Source organism: Lytechinus pictus, chromosome 4 (genome assembly GCF_037042905.1).
Source record: "Lytechinus pictus isolate F3 Inbred chromosome 4, Lp3.0, whole genome shotgun sequence".
Classification (NCBI taxonomy): domain Eukaryota; kingdom Metazoa; phylum Echinodermata; class Echinoidea; order Temnopleuroida; family Toxopneustidae; genus Lytechinus; species Lytechinus pictus.
The window spans coordinates 15279518-15298175 of record NC_087248.1 but is presented as its reverse complement, the minus strand read 5'-3'; the positions used below and the strand labels follow the sequence as shown (position 1 = coordinate 15298175).

General features: G+C 37.6%; 1 protein-coding gene across 3 annotated transcripts in view; it reads left to right on the top strand.

Moving 5' to 3' along the window:
* Positions 1–18658, top strand: part of LOC129258945 (E3 ubiquitin-protein ligase SHPRH-like) — a 55719-nt gene that overhangs the window by 13223 nt on the left and 23838 nt on the right. For all 3 annotated transcript variants that reach the window (XM_064098477.1, XM_064098475.1, XM_064098476.1), the window contains exons 2-14: positions 116–1101; positions 2244–2435; positions 2932–3013; positions 3237–4409; positions 6865–7051; positions 9812–9919; positions 10524–10647; positions 11092–11216; positions 11777–11855; positions 12422–12585; positions 14108–14215; positions 16308–16376; positions 17370–17582. In XM_064098477.1, coding sequence (XP_063954547.1) covers positions 129–1101; positions 2244–2435; positions 2932–3013; positions 3237–4409; positions 6865–7051; positions 9812–9919; positions 10524–10647; positions 11092–11216; positions 11777–11855; positions 12422–12585; positions 14108–14215; positions 16308–16376; positions 17370–17582 — 3597 coding nt within the window. In that variant the 5' untranslated portion in view covers positions 116–128. The remainder of the gene's footprint in view (positions 1–115; positions 1102–2243; positions 2436–2931; positions 3014–3236; positions 4410–6864; positions 7052–9811; positions 9920–10523; positions 10648–11091; positions 11217–11776; positions 11856–12421; positions 12586–14107; positions 14216–16307; positions 16377–17369; positions 17583–18658) is intronic.

The window sequence follows — 18658 nt, the reverse complement described above, 5'->3', positions numbered from 1 at the left end:
TTCAATTACCATATACCGGTAGTTTAAATTTACAAGTTGGGGATAAAATTTTTCTTCAGCCATAGTACTTTACTCTATATGCTAATGAACTCTTAATATATCATTGTATATGCAGATATTCCAGCGGCATGAGAGAAAAACGCAAACCTACCACATCCCAACGACTTGACGCAGAGAAGAGGCAATGCCTGTCATGGGACATGTACAGTGCAGCGGACACCGCCTCAACTGAAGGTCAGCCAAGCACAAGTCAAGTTGATGAAGGCATCGATCCAGATATGGTGTTTGGTGTAATGTCAGATGTGGGCCTGCGTCTTGTAGGGGATGGGACGTATGAGGTACCAGACCAATCATCTGGTGTGGACCTGTGCCCTATATCAGATGTGAGCCTTCATCTTGGAGAGGACAGTCCAAAGAATGCATCAGACCCTGTATCAGATGAGGAAGTTATTGACTTGACAGGGGTCAAGGATGTCCCCTTTCTTACAGAGGAAGTAGTCTGCACTGAGCCAGAGGATGTCCAATACCAGTTCCGCGTCTCAAGGTCCAAGTATGATATCTTGGAAGAAGAAGCAGCCTACAGCATCAAGATTCACTTGGACCAACCTGAAGAAAAAAATCAGAAAGGTCTTCTCTGCACCATGAAGGTGAAACTGTCACCTGTTTCTCCTGCTTTCATTCCTCAGCCAAACCCTCAACTCCCAAAAGATGGATACAGTACCCTCCTCCTGCGAGACGCACCCGGTTTGGATTTCCTGGTGTTCCACGATGAGCAGACCAAAAACTTGCCTATCTGTAAATTCAGCAAGAAGGATCGTCTGCTAGGACGTGGAAGCTTCCTGGCATTCGCTGTTGAGATGGACAGAAGACCAAGCTCCCCTTGCCTTGAAAGCTTCCAAGAACTTGTCAAAGTGAAGAAGGGGATGCTCCAGCTCTGTATTCATGACCATGATCCTGCGTCTGGATGTGCCGTGTTAGATGCTTGGATTCTTTCCGGTATAGTGTCTCAGCCATCCTTTGCATCTCAATGTCCGTCTAAGAAACGGCACCTTGAATACGTTCCCCAACTGATGAACTGGTATCATGGATATCCACCACCAAGTAAGTTTAATGAGTATCTTGGTTTTCCAAGCATTGGCAATAATTAGACATCAGAAATGATAGTATTCACGAGCAATGCATGTTTTAATTGCCAACAAGTTCTTTAATAATTTTTGGTAGTCATCAAACTTTTTTGTGGATGAATCGTGAATATTATCATTTCTTTCACATTTCTGATGTAAGTTTAATGATAAAGACCTCCCAATCCCCCCCATCTATAGGATAATTGCTATTATCATCTATATAGAGTGTTTTAGCAATACATAGAAACACATATTTTGGTCTGCATCAATTGCCTGTTCAATACAAGAGCGTATTCCGAAAAGGACCGAAATTTGAATATTTGCCCAAACTTTTGGAACATTTCTGGTATCCATTCTGAACCATCCAATATAGTATAAATGTCCTCACCAAGATGTGTAATGACATCTGAAGACAAAGGCTGACTGATTTGATAAAGATTAACTTAATATCTGTTTTAGAAATTGAACTTCATTTCTATTTTGATAGAAATGAAATGTAATCTAAAATATCTATCAGGGCGTACGGGTATTTAATCCACGGCCATCCAAAGCAATAACCATGGACGCCCTACATGTATAGATTGGCCTCATTGCCGTTTTCACTGGCCTTCATTGTTTTTGTGCCCTTTCTAACATTTCCTATTTTTTCTGTAATATAAAATTGTGCCCATTTGAAAAGTGGTCTTGCTCCCCAAGTACAAACTTTAAGGCCTGGTTCCCGTCTAACAAAGAGTTGTAATTGATCCAATGTACCTCAACTATATGGACGTCCATTTATATCATAATTTATCTAGCAGGAAATTTGCACAATGTCATTTTATGAACAATCAGTATCATAATTAATTGTAAAGAATTAGATGAATGAATGAAAAAAAATCATATCAAGAAAACATTTTGAACAGACATGCATTTTATTTGTTGACGTTGCTGGCTATCCGTAGTTGTGATTGATCGGATCGATTACAACTCTTTGTATTAAAGATGGGGCACTGATCTTTGTCATGAAATTTTGTTTAATATATGTTTATGTGCATGTCATTACAATGTAAAACATGTTACATTAAAGGAGTATAAAATACTACTGCCTTTACAAACGTTTTTACCGTATTATCTTCCTAGCTAATAAAAAAGGCAAGGTGCACAAAAGGTACGACTACAACACGCTCTTTGACAAAGTGCGCCAGTATCACGAGACACAGGAGGTAGTGGAGGTGATTGACGTCCAGCACTCAATCCTTGTCCCGGTCTTGCGGCCGTACCAGCGCGATGCTGTCCGCTGGATGGTCCAGAGGGAAACAATGACACAAAATGGTGAGGCATTATTGACATTCACAATTTATGACTTTCATCGCAATGAAATTTTATTTATTAATATGTAGCAGGGAAAAATTACACAGGGCTGGCGGCCCTGGAAACTAAGAAAAAAAAGGAGCCCTGGGAATTGACATTCATCGCAATGTTAAAGCTTATCCAATGTTGCGGATTTCGGCAGTAAGTTGTGAAAAGTAGGCCCCCCCCCAAAAAAAACACAATCTTTTGCCTGATGTGTAGCACTGCACGTCCCTTTAGTATAACTTGACCAATGCGGCAAAATGTTTCATGCCGCTTACAACATAAAGTTTGAGTGTGGCTTTCAGTCACACTTAACCAGTTGGAGACTGAACCTGAATATATGCTGGCTGGAGTCTATAGAAAACCTGTGTTATAGCTAAATCATTCAGTCTCCAACGGGTTAAATCTTTGTTAAATCCAGTGAGCTGTAGAACAAAAAAAATGTAGATTTATTTAATTGTATTCTTTTTTACAGATAAGGGTCAGCTGCATATCCTTTGGAGGCTGTTCAAGACAGTCGATGACAGGACCTTGTACTACAACCCCCAAAGTGGCGAGTGAGTAGGATTTGATTGTAATATTCTGCAACAGTGCACATTATATAATTTCAAACAGCCTTGTAACATTGATAAAATTAACTTTAACACTATGGCAGACTGTACAAAAAGTTACCATCAATTGTAAATATTAAGTATATCTCCTAGTAGTACACCCCAGGTGCACTTACCTATCATTGGTTTTCACTTTACATTTTTTTTACTTTTAATGTTTCCCTTTCAGGATCACTGACCAAATGCAAGAAATGCCAGAGGACTTTCCTGGTGGAATTTTGGCTGATGAGATGGGGCTTGGAAAGACAGTGGAAGTCCTGGCCTTGATCCTTGCTAATCCAAGGTGGGCCAAAGACTTCTCCAGAGGAACAGCTGCCTCATCCGGTCTACAGGATAACCCTGATGGCAATCACCTTTCGAGCGAACATTCCAATAATGACAACACTTCATCCTCCATGCAGGACAACTTACCAGAGTGTGCTAGTAGAGTTGAAGATATTCCTCAAGGCAATGACCTGTCAGAAGAACATTCCATAAACAACAATGCTATATCTTCCAAGCAGGACAAATCACCAGAGACTGCAAGCAATGTTGAAGATGTTGTGAATAGTAGAACTGAAGGAACATTGACTTCATCTGAAATTGTAGACATTCCTGATGTACCAAGCACATCATCCTCCATGCAGGACAAATTGTCAGAAAGTGTAGGAACTGGTCATTCTTCAGTGGAAGGTTCATCGGATCATAGAACCGCAGGAACATTAATTTCATCTGGGAAAATAGCCAATCCTAACGTACAAGAGGATGTAGCTTTAGCGGTACCAAATGAACAGGATGTCAATGGAACAGATGGAGAGACCCTTGAAGGAAGTACTGTGTTAGGTGATGATGTATCATCATTCCCAATAAATAAGATGGATGTGAGGCATACTGCTGCAGAGGAAGCAACAGAAACTCACCCAAGTCAGGAATCGTCCGAACTCACAGGATCAAATCCCAACAAAGGAGAGCATACACAGAATGTTGAGAACAGTGAAAGCCAGAGGCCAGGTGAAATGATGCCATCAGTTATCATTGATGGGGTGGAAACAAGAATCCTTGCTCTAAAAGTAGAATCTGAATTTGAGTCAGACATTGATCTCTGTAACTCTATGATCAATCAACAACCACAAGAGAATAACCCATTCTCAGAACCCAACGTGCAATACGCTAGCCAAGCTGTAAATCATGGGAATAGTACTACTCAAAATGCAATAGGAGTGGATTCCTCCATGCATTTACAAGGGGAAGAAGGAATGTCTTTGACAGTGATCAAAGAAGAACAGGACAATTCAAGTTCAGTTGAGATGCATGAACAACTTGAATCACCAATGGAAGATGTGAAAGAGCCAATATCAGAAAGGTAAATTGTTTAGTGTATCTCTTGACATCCTTATTGAGAGCTCGTGGAGGAGTATAAAAAAATATAGCATACCATCAGTGGATGACAAGACCATGTATATGAAATATTGTGGAAAAGCGCTTGTTTTCATGATTAGCGAATAGGTCAAGCAATATCCTAATCAAATCGCAGCTCTGTCAAAAAAAAAAAGCCATTTTGCATAATCTTAGACTTTCCAAATGGATACAGCTGGATGTAAACCATTTTATATTTTCTCCATTTTTGTCTCGCCTGCGTAGCGGATCGAGACATAGGTATCACTATTTCCGGTGTCGGCGTCGTCGTTGTCAACAATTGTGTTGTACACCCAATAACTTTCTATAGCTTCGAGGTGGGATCACCAAATTCATACCAGAGGTCCATCTCCTGAAGGCACAGGTCAAGTTCGAATATGAGTCGAATTTTAATAAGGTCAAAGGTTAATGAACTTTCCATGACTGGCACTGTGCTGTGTTGTACACATAATAACTTTGTACACCCAATAACTTTCTATAGCTTCGAGGTGGGATTACCAAATTAATACCAGACGTCCATCTCCTGAAGGCACAGGTCAAGTTCGAATATGAGTCGAATTTGAATAAGGTCAAAGGTCAATGAACTTTCCATGACTGGCAATGTGCTGTGTTGTACACATAACTTTCTATATCTTCGAGGTGGGATCACCAAATTCATACCAGAGGTCCATCTCCTGAAGGCACAGGTCAAGTTCGAATATGAGTCGAATTTGAATAAGGTCAAAGGTCAATGAACTTTCCATGACTGGCACTGCTGTGTTGTACACATAATAACTTTCTATATCGTCGAGATGGGATCACCAAATTCATACCAGAGGTCCATCTCCTGAAGGTGCAGGTCAAGTTCAAATGTAAGCCGAATTTTAATAAGGTCAAAGGTCAATGAACTTTCCATGACTGGCACTGTGCTGTGCTGTACACACAATAGCTTTCTATATCTTCGAGTTAGGATTGCCAAATTCATACAAGAGGTCCATCTTTTGAAGGTGCAGGTCAAGTTCAAATGTGAGTTGAATTTGATTAAGGTCAAAGGTCAATGAACTTTCCATGACTGGCACTGTGCTGTGTTGTACACATAATAACTTTTTATATCTTCGAGGTAGGATTGCCAAATTCAAACAAGAGGTCCATCTCTTGAAGGTGTAGGTCAAGTTCTAATGTGAGTTGAATTTGATTAAGGTCAAAGGTCAATGAACTTTCCATGACTGGCACTGCTGTGTTGTACACACAATAACTTTCTATAGCTTCGAGGTGGGATCGCCAAACTCGTAACAGAGGTCCATCTAAGTCATATAGCATACATGTAGTTTTGACATGCAGTGAGTCTCTTCATGACTGCAATATGCAGGCGAGACAACGCTTGGCGTTTGCCTTGTTATGATATTTAAAGGTAAAAGAAAGTTGTTGCATCAAACAATTATTTCACTAGAAAATCCTGAATATCAGGGTTAATTGTCACCATATCATTTCTAGATTTCTAGATCCGGTACATTAATGTAAACTTATCTTTGTGAAATCATGAAATCTTAGCTCAAAACCGGTAATTTTGATGATCACTAAGACAGAAAAACATATGTGGGACAATGTATTAATATTCCTTAGAAAAGTACCTGACATTTGATGGAATTCCGTGCTTACTTTGCTCATTTCTCAGCAATTACATACACATTTTCTTCCAGAGCCACTTGTCACATATTTTTATTCATACATACAAACATTTGGGTGGTGATTTTATTGGATTCTGTTTGAACTCATTTTAAGATCATTACCACAACTGGTATTTATCTTTAACATTTTGATACAAGGTTTTCGTACCCGTCAACATTAAACAAAAGTGACTTTATGCAAGACTGGTGACCCTTTCCTGTTCCAAATGATATATCCCTGTGTAGCTGACTTGGTACCTAAGAACATGTTCCAGTCATGACTGGTTACCCTTTCTTGTGCTAAATGATACATCCCTGTGTAGCTGACTTAGTGCCTGAGAACATTTTCCAGTCATGACTGGTGACCCTTTCATGTGCTAAATGATACATCCCTGTGTAGCTGACTTAGTGCCAAAGAACATGTTCTAGCCTTGCATAACCTTACAAACAACTTTTTGAAACGGCCTCATGAACTCTTTTTATCAGTTATATCTGTATTCACTTTGTAATTCCTCCTGTAGCCATGCTGATGATATTTTTTTTTTCATTTGTTCATCTTGTTTCTTCTTTATCCCCACACCAAATTTTTTTTCCAACTAATTTTGATTTGTGTGGTTTGCTTAATCGATGTAAGAACTCTCTCAGTCTATAATGATAAGCTAACAATTAACCTTAACTGTGCATTTCTCTGGAAATTGTTGCTCACTGTGTATACTCCAATTGAACTTTGATCAATTCTTGATTTATCATCCACAGTGAGAACCCTAAAGTCTTTGAGTGTATCTGTGGTCGGTACGAGCAATTCATCCGTTTACCAGCGTGCGTGCAGTGCCTGCGATGTCATTCCTGGCTCCATGCTGCATGCATTGGCTTTGATATCCACATGCGGGACAAACCCAGTCATGACCTGCAATTCTGGTGTCCGAACTGCTTTCCCAAGGTGGTAAGTCACATTATGAAGTAGTATCAAGTGAAAGTGAGATTAGAATTTATTTCACAGAGTGTATTGGTAGGTATGAGACACATTTGCTTGTATGTTGTATAAAGGCCACCGCACACCTTACGACTGGTCCACAATCCGATTTTCGGAACAAATAGCATTTTGCTTATTTTCTGAAAGTGTGAATGAAAAGTATCATTTTATTCGAGGTTAAATCAACTTAAAGAATACTAATATAACAATTTTTGATGATTTCACGCCTTCATTTTGGAGTAAAGAGCAAATTAGTTTCAAATCGTAGCCAATCGTACAATTGGTATAACATCATTACGACTAGATATTAAATTCACTTTTTTTCTTATCAGAATGATATAATAGTCACAGATTTGAACATAGGTATTCGTACGATGATATAAAACATTACACAGTAAGATATTCCATGTCTCAATAATAGCATCAAATTCTATTACGTTTTATTCCAAAATCGGATCGCAGACCAATCGTAAGGTGTTCGTTGGCCTTTGATATGGTTATTTCAGTATCACAGGTTAATATCCACTTGGTGTACTGGGACATGATCTAATTTCAGATTGACTAACACCACCATGGCTAACCCAATCTGTCTACTATCCATTTGGTCCAGTTGCCTTTTACTTAATGTACATGTAAGTTTTCACAAATGAAAAATCAGTTCACAGTTCATCTAATCAAACAGACCAGTACGACAAGACACCAGACAGTGGCCTGTACTGTTTTCAGAAGAAGAAGAACAAGTAGACTACCAGTAACTTACATTAAGTAAAAGGAACAAGATGCCATTCTATGAAATTTGCCAAAACAAGAAGCCGCCTTGACCTCAGGAAAACACTTTATAGCCAAAGAGTAATTAACAGATGGAATAAGCTTCCCCAGTCTGCCATCGGTGCTCCCGCACTCCTCAATTATAATAAAAATTGTCAAAACTGGGTTTTTAAATGGATCCCCTGGGACCTCCTTAACCCCGCCACACCATACATTCAACTGTACAGTGTATATACACCCTGCTATGATGGGGAGCGTTTCATGAAAGGACTTGTCGGACGTTTTATCCGACAAGTCCCATTTTATCCAACAGTTACCATAGGAACAGTGCCTCTCAGCCAATCAAAATCATGGAAAGATGTCAGATATGACAACTTGTCGGATGAAAATATTGATGAAACGCTCCCCAGGTGTGGCCTTCAAGGTAACTCAAGGTGTGACGTATAACTACTAGTGACTTGACAGTAGACAGTACTCAAACAAAAGACTCGGTGACGCGGAATTTCCAGTTATCATACGATGCATCAAGTATACAATCTGGGCATACCATCTAGCATACCATCGAGCATACCATCGAGCATGTTCAATCTGTAGCATAAAAATATAAACAAACAATAATAAGCATCTGTATATGCAGTTACATTTATGTACTTGCATGAGATAAAATAAATAGTCTATGTATTGCACAAATTATTTGTGACGTTTGAATCTTGCATAAATAAATATTCTGGTTTCCTGTAACAAATTTACCTATCAAATTCTGTCAATGTATTCAAATGACCTTGAATAAACTTTGCTATATGCGGTTAAATATACAAAACCTTTACTTTGTCTCATTTGTCCTTTATATCAACTATGATACTTAAATATTACCTTGCCTCTAAACTATATACTCTGGGGCATTATTGACTAGCAATAACTTTACTCAAACCAAATAACTAGGCTTTCATTTCACCTTCACTGTATGTGTTATTTGTAATTATCAGGGCTTTAAAATGCACCAAAAACTGGCTTTAATGCCTTATTTCCAAACTCATACATATACTGTATCCTTTTCAACAACTAGAACCAAATGTAGCTAACAAAGAACAACCTTTGTTTATTTGACATTCCATTTCGTTTACAACTCTGAACATGAATAGCCTACTATGCACTGTGTGCGAGATTACCACACAGTACCGTACCGATATGCTATTACGCAACACTCTTCATGTGCATGTCCAATTACCTATCAATGTACAATGTCAATATACGTTTATCACACGTGTATTCTATACGTAAACTCCAAACACTTTCACCAAAGTTATGAGCTAAATTAACAACAAATTAATTATCGTCTCGAGTTAATTTTGGTTCCATATATTCAGTTAAACATTACATTACGGAAATATAAAGGTCCTTTTACTTACAACATTGGACTTGTACCGATTATCTTGAATTCTACTGTAAAGTCACGACGGGCTGAACTTTAAATCTTGGTCGATCTTGGCAAGGCAAATTTCCAACGCCCTCTATCGACCCAGATAAATGATGCTACAACTCAATTAACGTCTCTGACGTCATGTTAAATATTTCAAAGAAAAAATACTTTCTAAATCTTACACAAGGTATGTGGTGTTAGATCAAATGGATATTATATGAAATGGTTGTAGCCTAATTGGAAATGAAAAAAAAATGGCTAGCAAATCAACTGGTAGACAGACTACTAGAATTAGACCATGTTGGATGAGACCCAACATTAAATTGACAGTGTTAATTTGCCGTATTTATGTCCATTAAGTTGAAATTACCCTTTCAAATACTTTACAGTGAATTAAATCATATAGAAATTATATTCTGTGAGATTACCTTGATGAGCACACTGTTTTTCATTGACATTTCAAGGAAAAAAGGCAACAATTTGATAAAATGTTTGTCTTTGGAATATTTGTGAAAATTTGTTGTAACATAATATCTTTGCAGCCACCACTTGAATCTGCTGCAACGCTGATCATTTCACCAGCCTCCATATCTTATCAGTGGGTTGATGAGATTAATAGGCACATCGACTCATCCACCCTCAAAGTTATGGTAAGTGTATATCAATACTGATTAATGTAGTTTTATCACATTAGCATGTATTGGCAAAGTAATATCAAACTGTTTTTGAAAAATCTATCAACTTTACCTATGAATCTCTTTCATCATGCAGTATTTTGTTAACAGTATATAATTGAGATTGAAATGTTATGTATCCATGAAAGAAAACGTTTTTCCTCATTATTTTATCATCTTCGTTTGGGCAAACAATTTTATTTCTAACTTTATCTCACAAACTGTATGTCTACCTTATTCAAGATATAAATTTCATATATAATACTGAAATATATTTTATGTTCCAAATTTTCTGTATTTCCTTTTAAAATGTTAAACATAGTGGTCTTTACAAAGTAATGATGGCTTTCAGGTAAACCTAATTTTATTTAAGAAACACTCTGGAATGTGTTAATTATAATATTACATTTCCCCCCTAGAGGCCTTTTAAACAGGAATAATATTCCCTCTTTCAAGCAGATCTCTATCCTTTTTTTTTTTTGGGGGGGGGGTGATCTTGAAGCAGAACTTCCTAGTGTTGCAGCCTCTCAGGCCATCTGATTGATGAAGTAAACCCCTTTGATATAATTTGATTTGGCAGATGTACGAGGGTGTAAAGAAAGAAGGCTACATCCAACCACAAACCCTTGCGAATTGTGACATTGTCATTACGACTTACAGCACACTCCGGACGGAGCTGGACTATGCTAATCTCTCTCAACCAGGTATTTCATGGAGCTCTAGCTAGCAAGTTTATTTCATGTTGTCAAGTTCTCTCAACGTAGGATGCAATGATAGTGTCATAGACAGTCAAAATGCTCACAAAAAAACTTGATCAGGCTCATATACAGATCAATTTGAGCAAGAAAGTAAAGAAACTTTGCAGGCAAGTCTTTATTTGATTGTTACGGTCTGAATATTACTAGACAGAAATGATGATAATAAATTGGTCCACCTACAAAGCAAAGCTACTTTAATATATATATATATATATATATATATATATATATCAATATATTATATATATATTATATATATATTACCCTGGCTGTAGATGAGCTGCCTTATTTGTGCTAAGAGTATAGAAGAAATGACATTGTGAAGGGTATTCTTCATATGTGTACATGAAATTTCTTTAAAATAAAATAATGTGACCCAATCTTCTACAGGTGCCGAGGGGCGTAGCCTTCGCAAAGCTAAGCGGTACCAGACCACGCCCAGTCCTTTACCCTGCATAGAGTGGTGGAGAATTTGCCTGGACGAGGCACAGATGATTGAGTACACGACGGCTAAGGTAAATGAAATACAATACAGAAGGTGGGATGTAATGTGTGTTCATGTTATATTATTTTGTGTGGTTTCGTTTCATTTCGATCCAGTTAGGTGGTTCGACAAGGAGGGGATTGCCAAAGAAGATATGGAAGACGCAAGGGGAGGAGGAGAGTTGGAGGGTTGGGTTCAGGATGGAGGATGCAATGAATCCGGCAAAGTGGACAGGGGGGTAAGGGCGATTGCTGCGAGTGTGAGATGAATTCGGCCACCCCCATCACAGGGATCAAACCAGATTAAAAACTTTGGATTGATGATGATGATGATAACCATCATTATTTCAATCGGCCTTTGCCCCCTACAGATCTACTGACTCAAGCCTTGATAACACCCTGTCCTTCATGAGCATCCTCCTTGTCAGACCAACCTTATCGCTTACCTTCTTCAAAACACTTCCATGTTGTCCCTGGTCTTTCCTTTCTATTGCTATCTACTTCCAGATCCCATGCTCTTTTCACAGGATCATCTTCCTTCCTCAACATGTGGCCCCTATTGTTTGTCATATTGTTGTGTTTTCTTTCTTAGTCAGCTGAGATGGCTAATAGGCTATCGGCAAGGAACAGATGGTGTGTGACTGGAACGCCTATCCAGAAGAGTCTTGATGGTAAGTGTTTGAAAAAAAATAAAACTTGCACTTCTTAGCTTGATTACAAACTCCTCTCTCTTATCTATCTGTTGTTTTTGTCACAAGTATATTAAAAAATTGTCAAAGATATTTAATCGTAAAATTTGATAAACATTGGTCTTGTAGTACAGACATGCAAGACCTGTTTTCAAAATGTGTTGGAAAGTGTATTGTCATGGTAACAGCATGTTATGGCAAAAAAACAAGGAAAAGTCATTGCGGATCAAACTACTCTCAATTATTTACCAGTGCTCATGAAATTTGGCAAAAACATTAATTTACGCTTGGAGCAAAGACATGCAAGACATAGTTTCCAATGTGTTTGTTATTGCGTTGCCATTGTAATGGCATGGAGCGGGGGTATTATACACCTTCAGTGATAAAATTTCTAGTTAAAAATTTTGTGCTGTGCCGAGGTAAAAATAGCCCCACTAGCCACAGGAAAAGGTCATCACCAAACTTTAAATCACCCTTTGTCATGCCTTTAATGAAATAGGCCATTCGATAGTGATGTTTCCTTCTTTTTGATCACTTTTGAATTCTAGATCTGTATGGCCTATTCTTGTTTCTTGGGATTGAACCTTACTGGGTTAAACACTGGTGGGATGTACTTCTCAGTATCCCTTACAGTAATGGCCACAGGGAACCACTACAGAAGGCACTTTGCAAGATCTTCTGGCGCTCTGCCAAGAAGGATGTCCTTGATCAGGTAAGGTTCAAAGACATTGCTACATGTTTTATCCTAGATCTGTACATGGGTTATTACCGTTCCTTGGAGTTGAAGCACTTGTGGGATGTACACCAAGAAAGATGTCCTTGATCAGGTAAGGTTCAAGGAAAATACTACTTGAAAATTACAAGCAATCAACTTACTCCAGGGCCCTGTTTTGTAAAAAAAAACTACATGTACCATGGACAGCTTGATTTTGATTGCCAGCTGAGCCCTGTAACCATGGTAACTGTATGGCTAAGCTATAATAGTTAAGTTGTTATGGAATGGGGCAAGGATACACAGAAAACCAATCATGCCCATAGACTCAGATGGTTAATCTTTAAGTTATTTGAATCATTGTCAAACATGAATTACATCACCCACACTCTGTGCTGGTATGATGTATTCATTAAGTCAATACGGCAGGCTTGTTTGGTTAAAAGATTAATATGATTCCAGTAACAAATGATTGTTGTTTGTATTCTGTAATATTGTGGCGTAACCGAGCTCTGTCGGGGTAGCGTTCTGCCGTCTCGCAGTCTCCAGAACCCGGTCCACGCTTCTTCTCACTTTTATATCTCTTTTGGGGTGGATTCGCTCACAAAAGTCTATTGTGCAACGTGGTACACTCTCTCACCCCTCTGAAATACACCGAATCACCCGCTCACTCACCCTAAATCATGCAAATGAAGCATCTTGGGAGATATTCAGTATACAGTTCAACTTGATTTATTCGGAGCTTACATCTTACAACCGCACGCCACCGCAGCTCCCAGCGAACTGACGTACTTCTCCAATAATCGCAAAGCATATCACAACTAAAATATCGCCCTCTACGATATAACTATGAAATACATCTTAAGGTATAACTCATTATGCTACAATATCATGAATTTAAATGAAACATTGTTAGAATGAAAGAGTTCTGGGTCTCTTTTCATAAAAACTTGTTATAATAATAGATGCACAATCTCCATAACAAGTTCACTCTCGGCTAATCAAATTGAATGAATTCAGTAGCTTTAAACTCTTACTGCAAATTTGTTATTATAACAAGCATTATGAAAGGGGACTCTTGTTGTATTAGTAGTAATGAATGTAATAATGATGACTAAGTACAAAGCAAGGAAATAAAAAAGGATTTGGGGAATTTGATAACATAGTTATCATGGAATTGCCCCAGAGGTAAATATTAAGTGGGGTTTTATTTCAAATTCTGCCTGTGGCTGTTTTGCAAAGATGTCAGGCCAATTGATTTCTTTCATTGTAATGTTATGAATTTTGTATCCTTTACTTCGTTTTTTTTTTTTTAATTTATAATCTGCTGCATTCGGTGTTATGCTTTAAATGCAGAGTAAACTTGATTGCTAAATATGTTGACGAGTTTCGGGAAGATTGATGTTTGATTTTAATAATTGTACTCCCATCCAGACGGAGGAAATACAACAGTTTTATCTAATGTACACCTATCTACATGATGTCCACTATAAATGTGTTTTGTGTTTCTGCATGATGATAGATTGCACTTCCACCCCAGAGGGAGGAGATCCACTGGTTGGATTTCTCACCTGTTGAGAAGTACTTCTACAAGACAAAACATGAAGAGTGCTCTGTCCACTTCACATTTGTGAGTATAGGCCCCTCTTACACAAAGCTTAGTACTTGATCATTGGGCTAATTTTTACCCTTGCTTACATTGATCAGTATGTGCAATAAGCTGTACAAATCCCTTGTATGATCAATCTTAAAGATTTGTGTAAAGGATCCTAGAATTCTCCTGAAATCATAAATTGAGAATTCTAGGATACGTAACAGATAATTACTATCATGTATTTTGACTTTCTAAACAACAAACAGTATCTTACAAGAAACCTCTTTTATTTTTATTAGGGGGGGGGGTGATTCCCTTACATTGGTGAAGACATTATATACTGAAATTCAAGCTTGCTTTTTTTCTTTTGTAATTGCTCCCTTAAAGTGATCAGTTGAAATTTTTAGATTCAGAAATAGTGTTGTCCTGATGTGTGTGAAAATGGCCTGAACATGTATGTTGTATGGGGTTATTTACAATTCATCTAATGCCAATTCGTCCATTTGCCAACTTGTCTACTATCATTAGGTCTACCATCAGTTCGTCCACTCACCACATGGTCTACTTTCATTTAGTCTAATGCCATTCCATCTAATAACCAGTTGGTCCAGTAGCCATTAATTCCATATACCATTTGGTCTTATCGGACTATTAATAGACCAACTGGTTATGAGTTGAAATGGTAATAGACCAAATGGTGATTAGACGAAGTGATGATTGGACCAAATGGTTGGTAGACAAAATGTTGATGGATGGAATGGCATTAGACTAAATGAAAGTAGACCATGTGGTGAGTGGAGGAGTTTACAGTAGACAAATTGGCAATTTACCCGTTGTAAATGTAGGTTACAAATAATATGTCTGAAATTCTCATTCTAAAATATTTATGGGAAGTATTCTTAATAGCGTGAAAATATTGAGGAGCCATATCTTTCTGTTTTAGGGTCATTTAAATTTTTAGATTTTTGTAAAGAATTGATTTTTAACCTGTTAGTCTGTAATTACCATATATTCTGTACAGGAATAATCAGGGAATAATTTAGCTTTACAAATTTAAATAGCATCTTTGATCATAAGAGTAAAGCTCTCAACTAAGTAATGTACAGTCCTATGTAAAAAAATGCTAGACAAAAGACTTTATGCATAGCAGTCTCTAAAGAATGTGGAGCAAATTGCGATGCGATACCAGGAAAATTATTCCCTGCAATAATACAGTTCCCGTAAACAATCTTTTAATAGTGTAGAAAGATCAGTCTAAGTTACTTAACCCTATCTAGGTCGGGGGGGGGGGGGGGGGGCCTCCGAGGGCCCGCCTCAACGAGTCGTGCGATATTTCCGCCGCGCTAAATTTTTTGACCGCGCTGCTCGCTGACTTTTTACTTTTAAGTCTTGCGCAACTTTTGCGTCATTCGAGTACGCGGTTCCGAAATTACGCAATGTTATGTAAGTGCATGTTAGATAAAAAAATGCTCAAAAACGTGATTTCGTGTACAAAGTCAATGTAAATTGTGTTTTCAACCAAAAATCATAAATGTATGATTATTTTTAGTTTTGCTGGTCTAAATGTTGTTTTTTTTATGCTGTTTATGATCTTAGAAGAGTCCCCAACGAATTTCATTGAAAAAACAATGAAAAACAAAGGGTCCAAAAAACAAGGAAATACATAAGAAATTGCAAAAAACAATATAATACATAAGAAATTGATCTGATATCACAATTTTATTAATGTACACTTGCTAAGAACATCACAAAGAGTTACTATGCCAAAAATTATAACATTTGGAGCTTTATAGAGTATGATTTTGCATACTAATTACGCATAAATTAGCATAATAACTTAATAACAATCGCATGAAATAAATTACTATACAATTTTGTAGATTATATCCCAGACAACTTGCGTGCCAATTTTCGGCGCGATCGCGTGGTCGACGGCCAAGATCTCAAGGGGCCCCCCCCCCCCGGCCATATGAACTCCCAAAATACCCCGGCCTAGATAGGGTTAAGTTGTAGCTGTAATATTATTTATATAAAAATAGACAAATTGTATGATGTACAAAATTTTAAACTGGACTTCAGAATTCAGGCTGAAAATTTTATCTTGTTTTGTATTTTCTATCTACCCTAGAATTCTGACAAGGCCAGCATCGGTCCTGAAACCAAGCTCTCGACCCTTGATAGAAGATCTCTTCAGAGTGTAAGTAATCAAATCTGCTTCATTAACCCATTAGAGACTAAATGATTTTGCTGTGGGCCCCATCTTACAAAGAGTTGCTATTGATCCAATCAACCCCAACTATGGAAAGCCAGCCATGTCAACATCTAAACGGCATGTTTATTCAAAATATTTTCTAGATTTTATGTATATTCATACATTCATCATTTCCTTGAAAATTCTGATTATTATTTCTCATGAATATATTTTGAAATGGGAGCATCGCTGAATTTTTTTCAGGCAAAAATTAGAATTTTGTTTGGACCCTGAATACTTGTTGCCCTATTGATACAGTTGATTAATAATCAGATGTTAACACACATTGCACTTTGTTACTTTTTCTGGTTAAAAGGTGACAGAGTTATGTGTAATTTTACAATTATTTGAGAACAAATAGACATTTGACTGCCTCTTTGAAAAGTCAAGGCATTTATATAGTGCTTTCAATCTTGATAAATCTATTTTGTGGCCTACTTTTATGATAAACTAAGCTTCATATGGTTATTTCAGTATGTTTTTTGTGTCTTTAAGTCATCTATTTTTATGTGCTTTCAGATCACGCCCTGTTTTCTAACCCACTTTAAATTGTTCTTTCTCATAATTTAGCTTCTTCGTTTTGTATAAATATAAAAAGTGATGAAGTATTCTATATTAATATTTGTATTAGTTCTTATATGATTTTTTTTCATTTTCTATAAATAGTGCTTTGTATTTTCTTTTGTATTGTCTTTAGCTATATAAAATGAATATATTATTGCTACATTTGCTCATGCGACATTAGCCCCTGACTTTATTTTGTCTGAGATATAGAGTTAGGGTTGCAATAGGGTTTTATGTTAGGTTTGGGGTAAGCCTAGGGATAGTGTTGCAGATAGTTATTCCATTAGTATGTGAAATTGATAGCGTAGCAATTGTCGTCTGAGCAAATGTCATGGTACCACATTTGTTCATCTTTGTTTATTCCTGTCTCCTCAGCTACTGGGACCTCTCCTGAGGGTGCGCCAGGCCTGCTGCCACCCTCGCATCGTTAGGGGTGAGTTCACCGCCCTGCAGAAGAAGAAGCAGCTTAGCATGCAGGATCTGCTGAAGACCATGATAACCAAGGCTGAGATAGACAGTGACGGGGCCCATCGTCAGCTGGTCTGTGCCATGAATGCCTTGGCTGCGGTACACTGCATCAAGGAGGAGGTATGGTATCTTAGAAATTCATCCTTGGGTTCAAAATCAGAGAAATTGAAAAACTGACTTTTGTAGCTAGAGTTAAATCTTTGTCTAAACACGGCATTTTGTTCACTTTAAAAAAAAAAAATTATTTAATATTCTGGTGGTTGAAACCATCAAGTATGCTGTTTTTGTCTCGCCTGCATAGCAGAGCGAGACTATACGCGCCGCTTTTCCGACGACGGCGGCGGCGTCAACATCAAATCTTAACCTAAGGTTAAGTTTTTGAAATGACATCATAACTTAGAAAGTATATGGACCTAGTTCATGAAACTTGGACATAATGTTAATCAAGTATTACTGAACATCCTGCCTGAATTTCAGGTCACGTGACCAATGTCAAAGGTCATTTAGGGTCAATGAACTTAGACTATGTTGGGAAAATTAATTTCAAAAACTTAACCTTCGGTTAAGATTTTGAAATGACATCATAACTTAGAAAGTATATGGACCTAGTTCATGAAATGACATCATAACTTAGAAAGTATATGGACCTAGTTCATGAAACTTAGGCATAAGGTTAATCAAGTATTAGTGAACATCCTGCTCGAGTCTCAGGTCACGTGACCAATGTCAAAGGTCATTTAGGGTCAATGAGCTTTGTTCAAGTTGGGGGTATTTGTTGAATTACTATCATAACTTTGAAAATTTATGGATCTAGTCCATGAAACTTGGACATAAGGTTAATCGAGTATTAGTGAACATCCTGCCTGAGTTTCAGGTCACGTGACCAAGGTCAAAGGTCATTTAGGGTCAATGAACTTTGGCCAAGTTGGGGGTATTTGTTGAATTACTATCATAACTTTGAAAATTTATGGATCTAGTCCATGAAACTTGGACATAAGGTTAATCGAGTATTAGTGAACATCCTGCCTGAGTTTCAGGTCACATGACCAAGGTCAAATGTCATTTAGGGTCAATGAACCTTGGCCAAGTTGGGGGTAATTGTTGAATTACCATCATAACTTTGAAAATTTATGGATCTAGTTCATGAAACTTGGACATTAGGTTAATCAAGTACCACTGAATATCCTGTGCGAGTT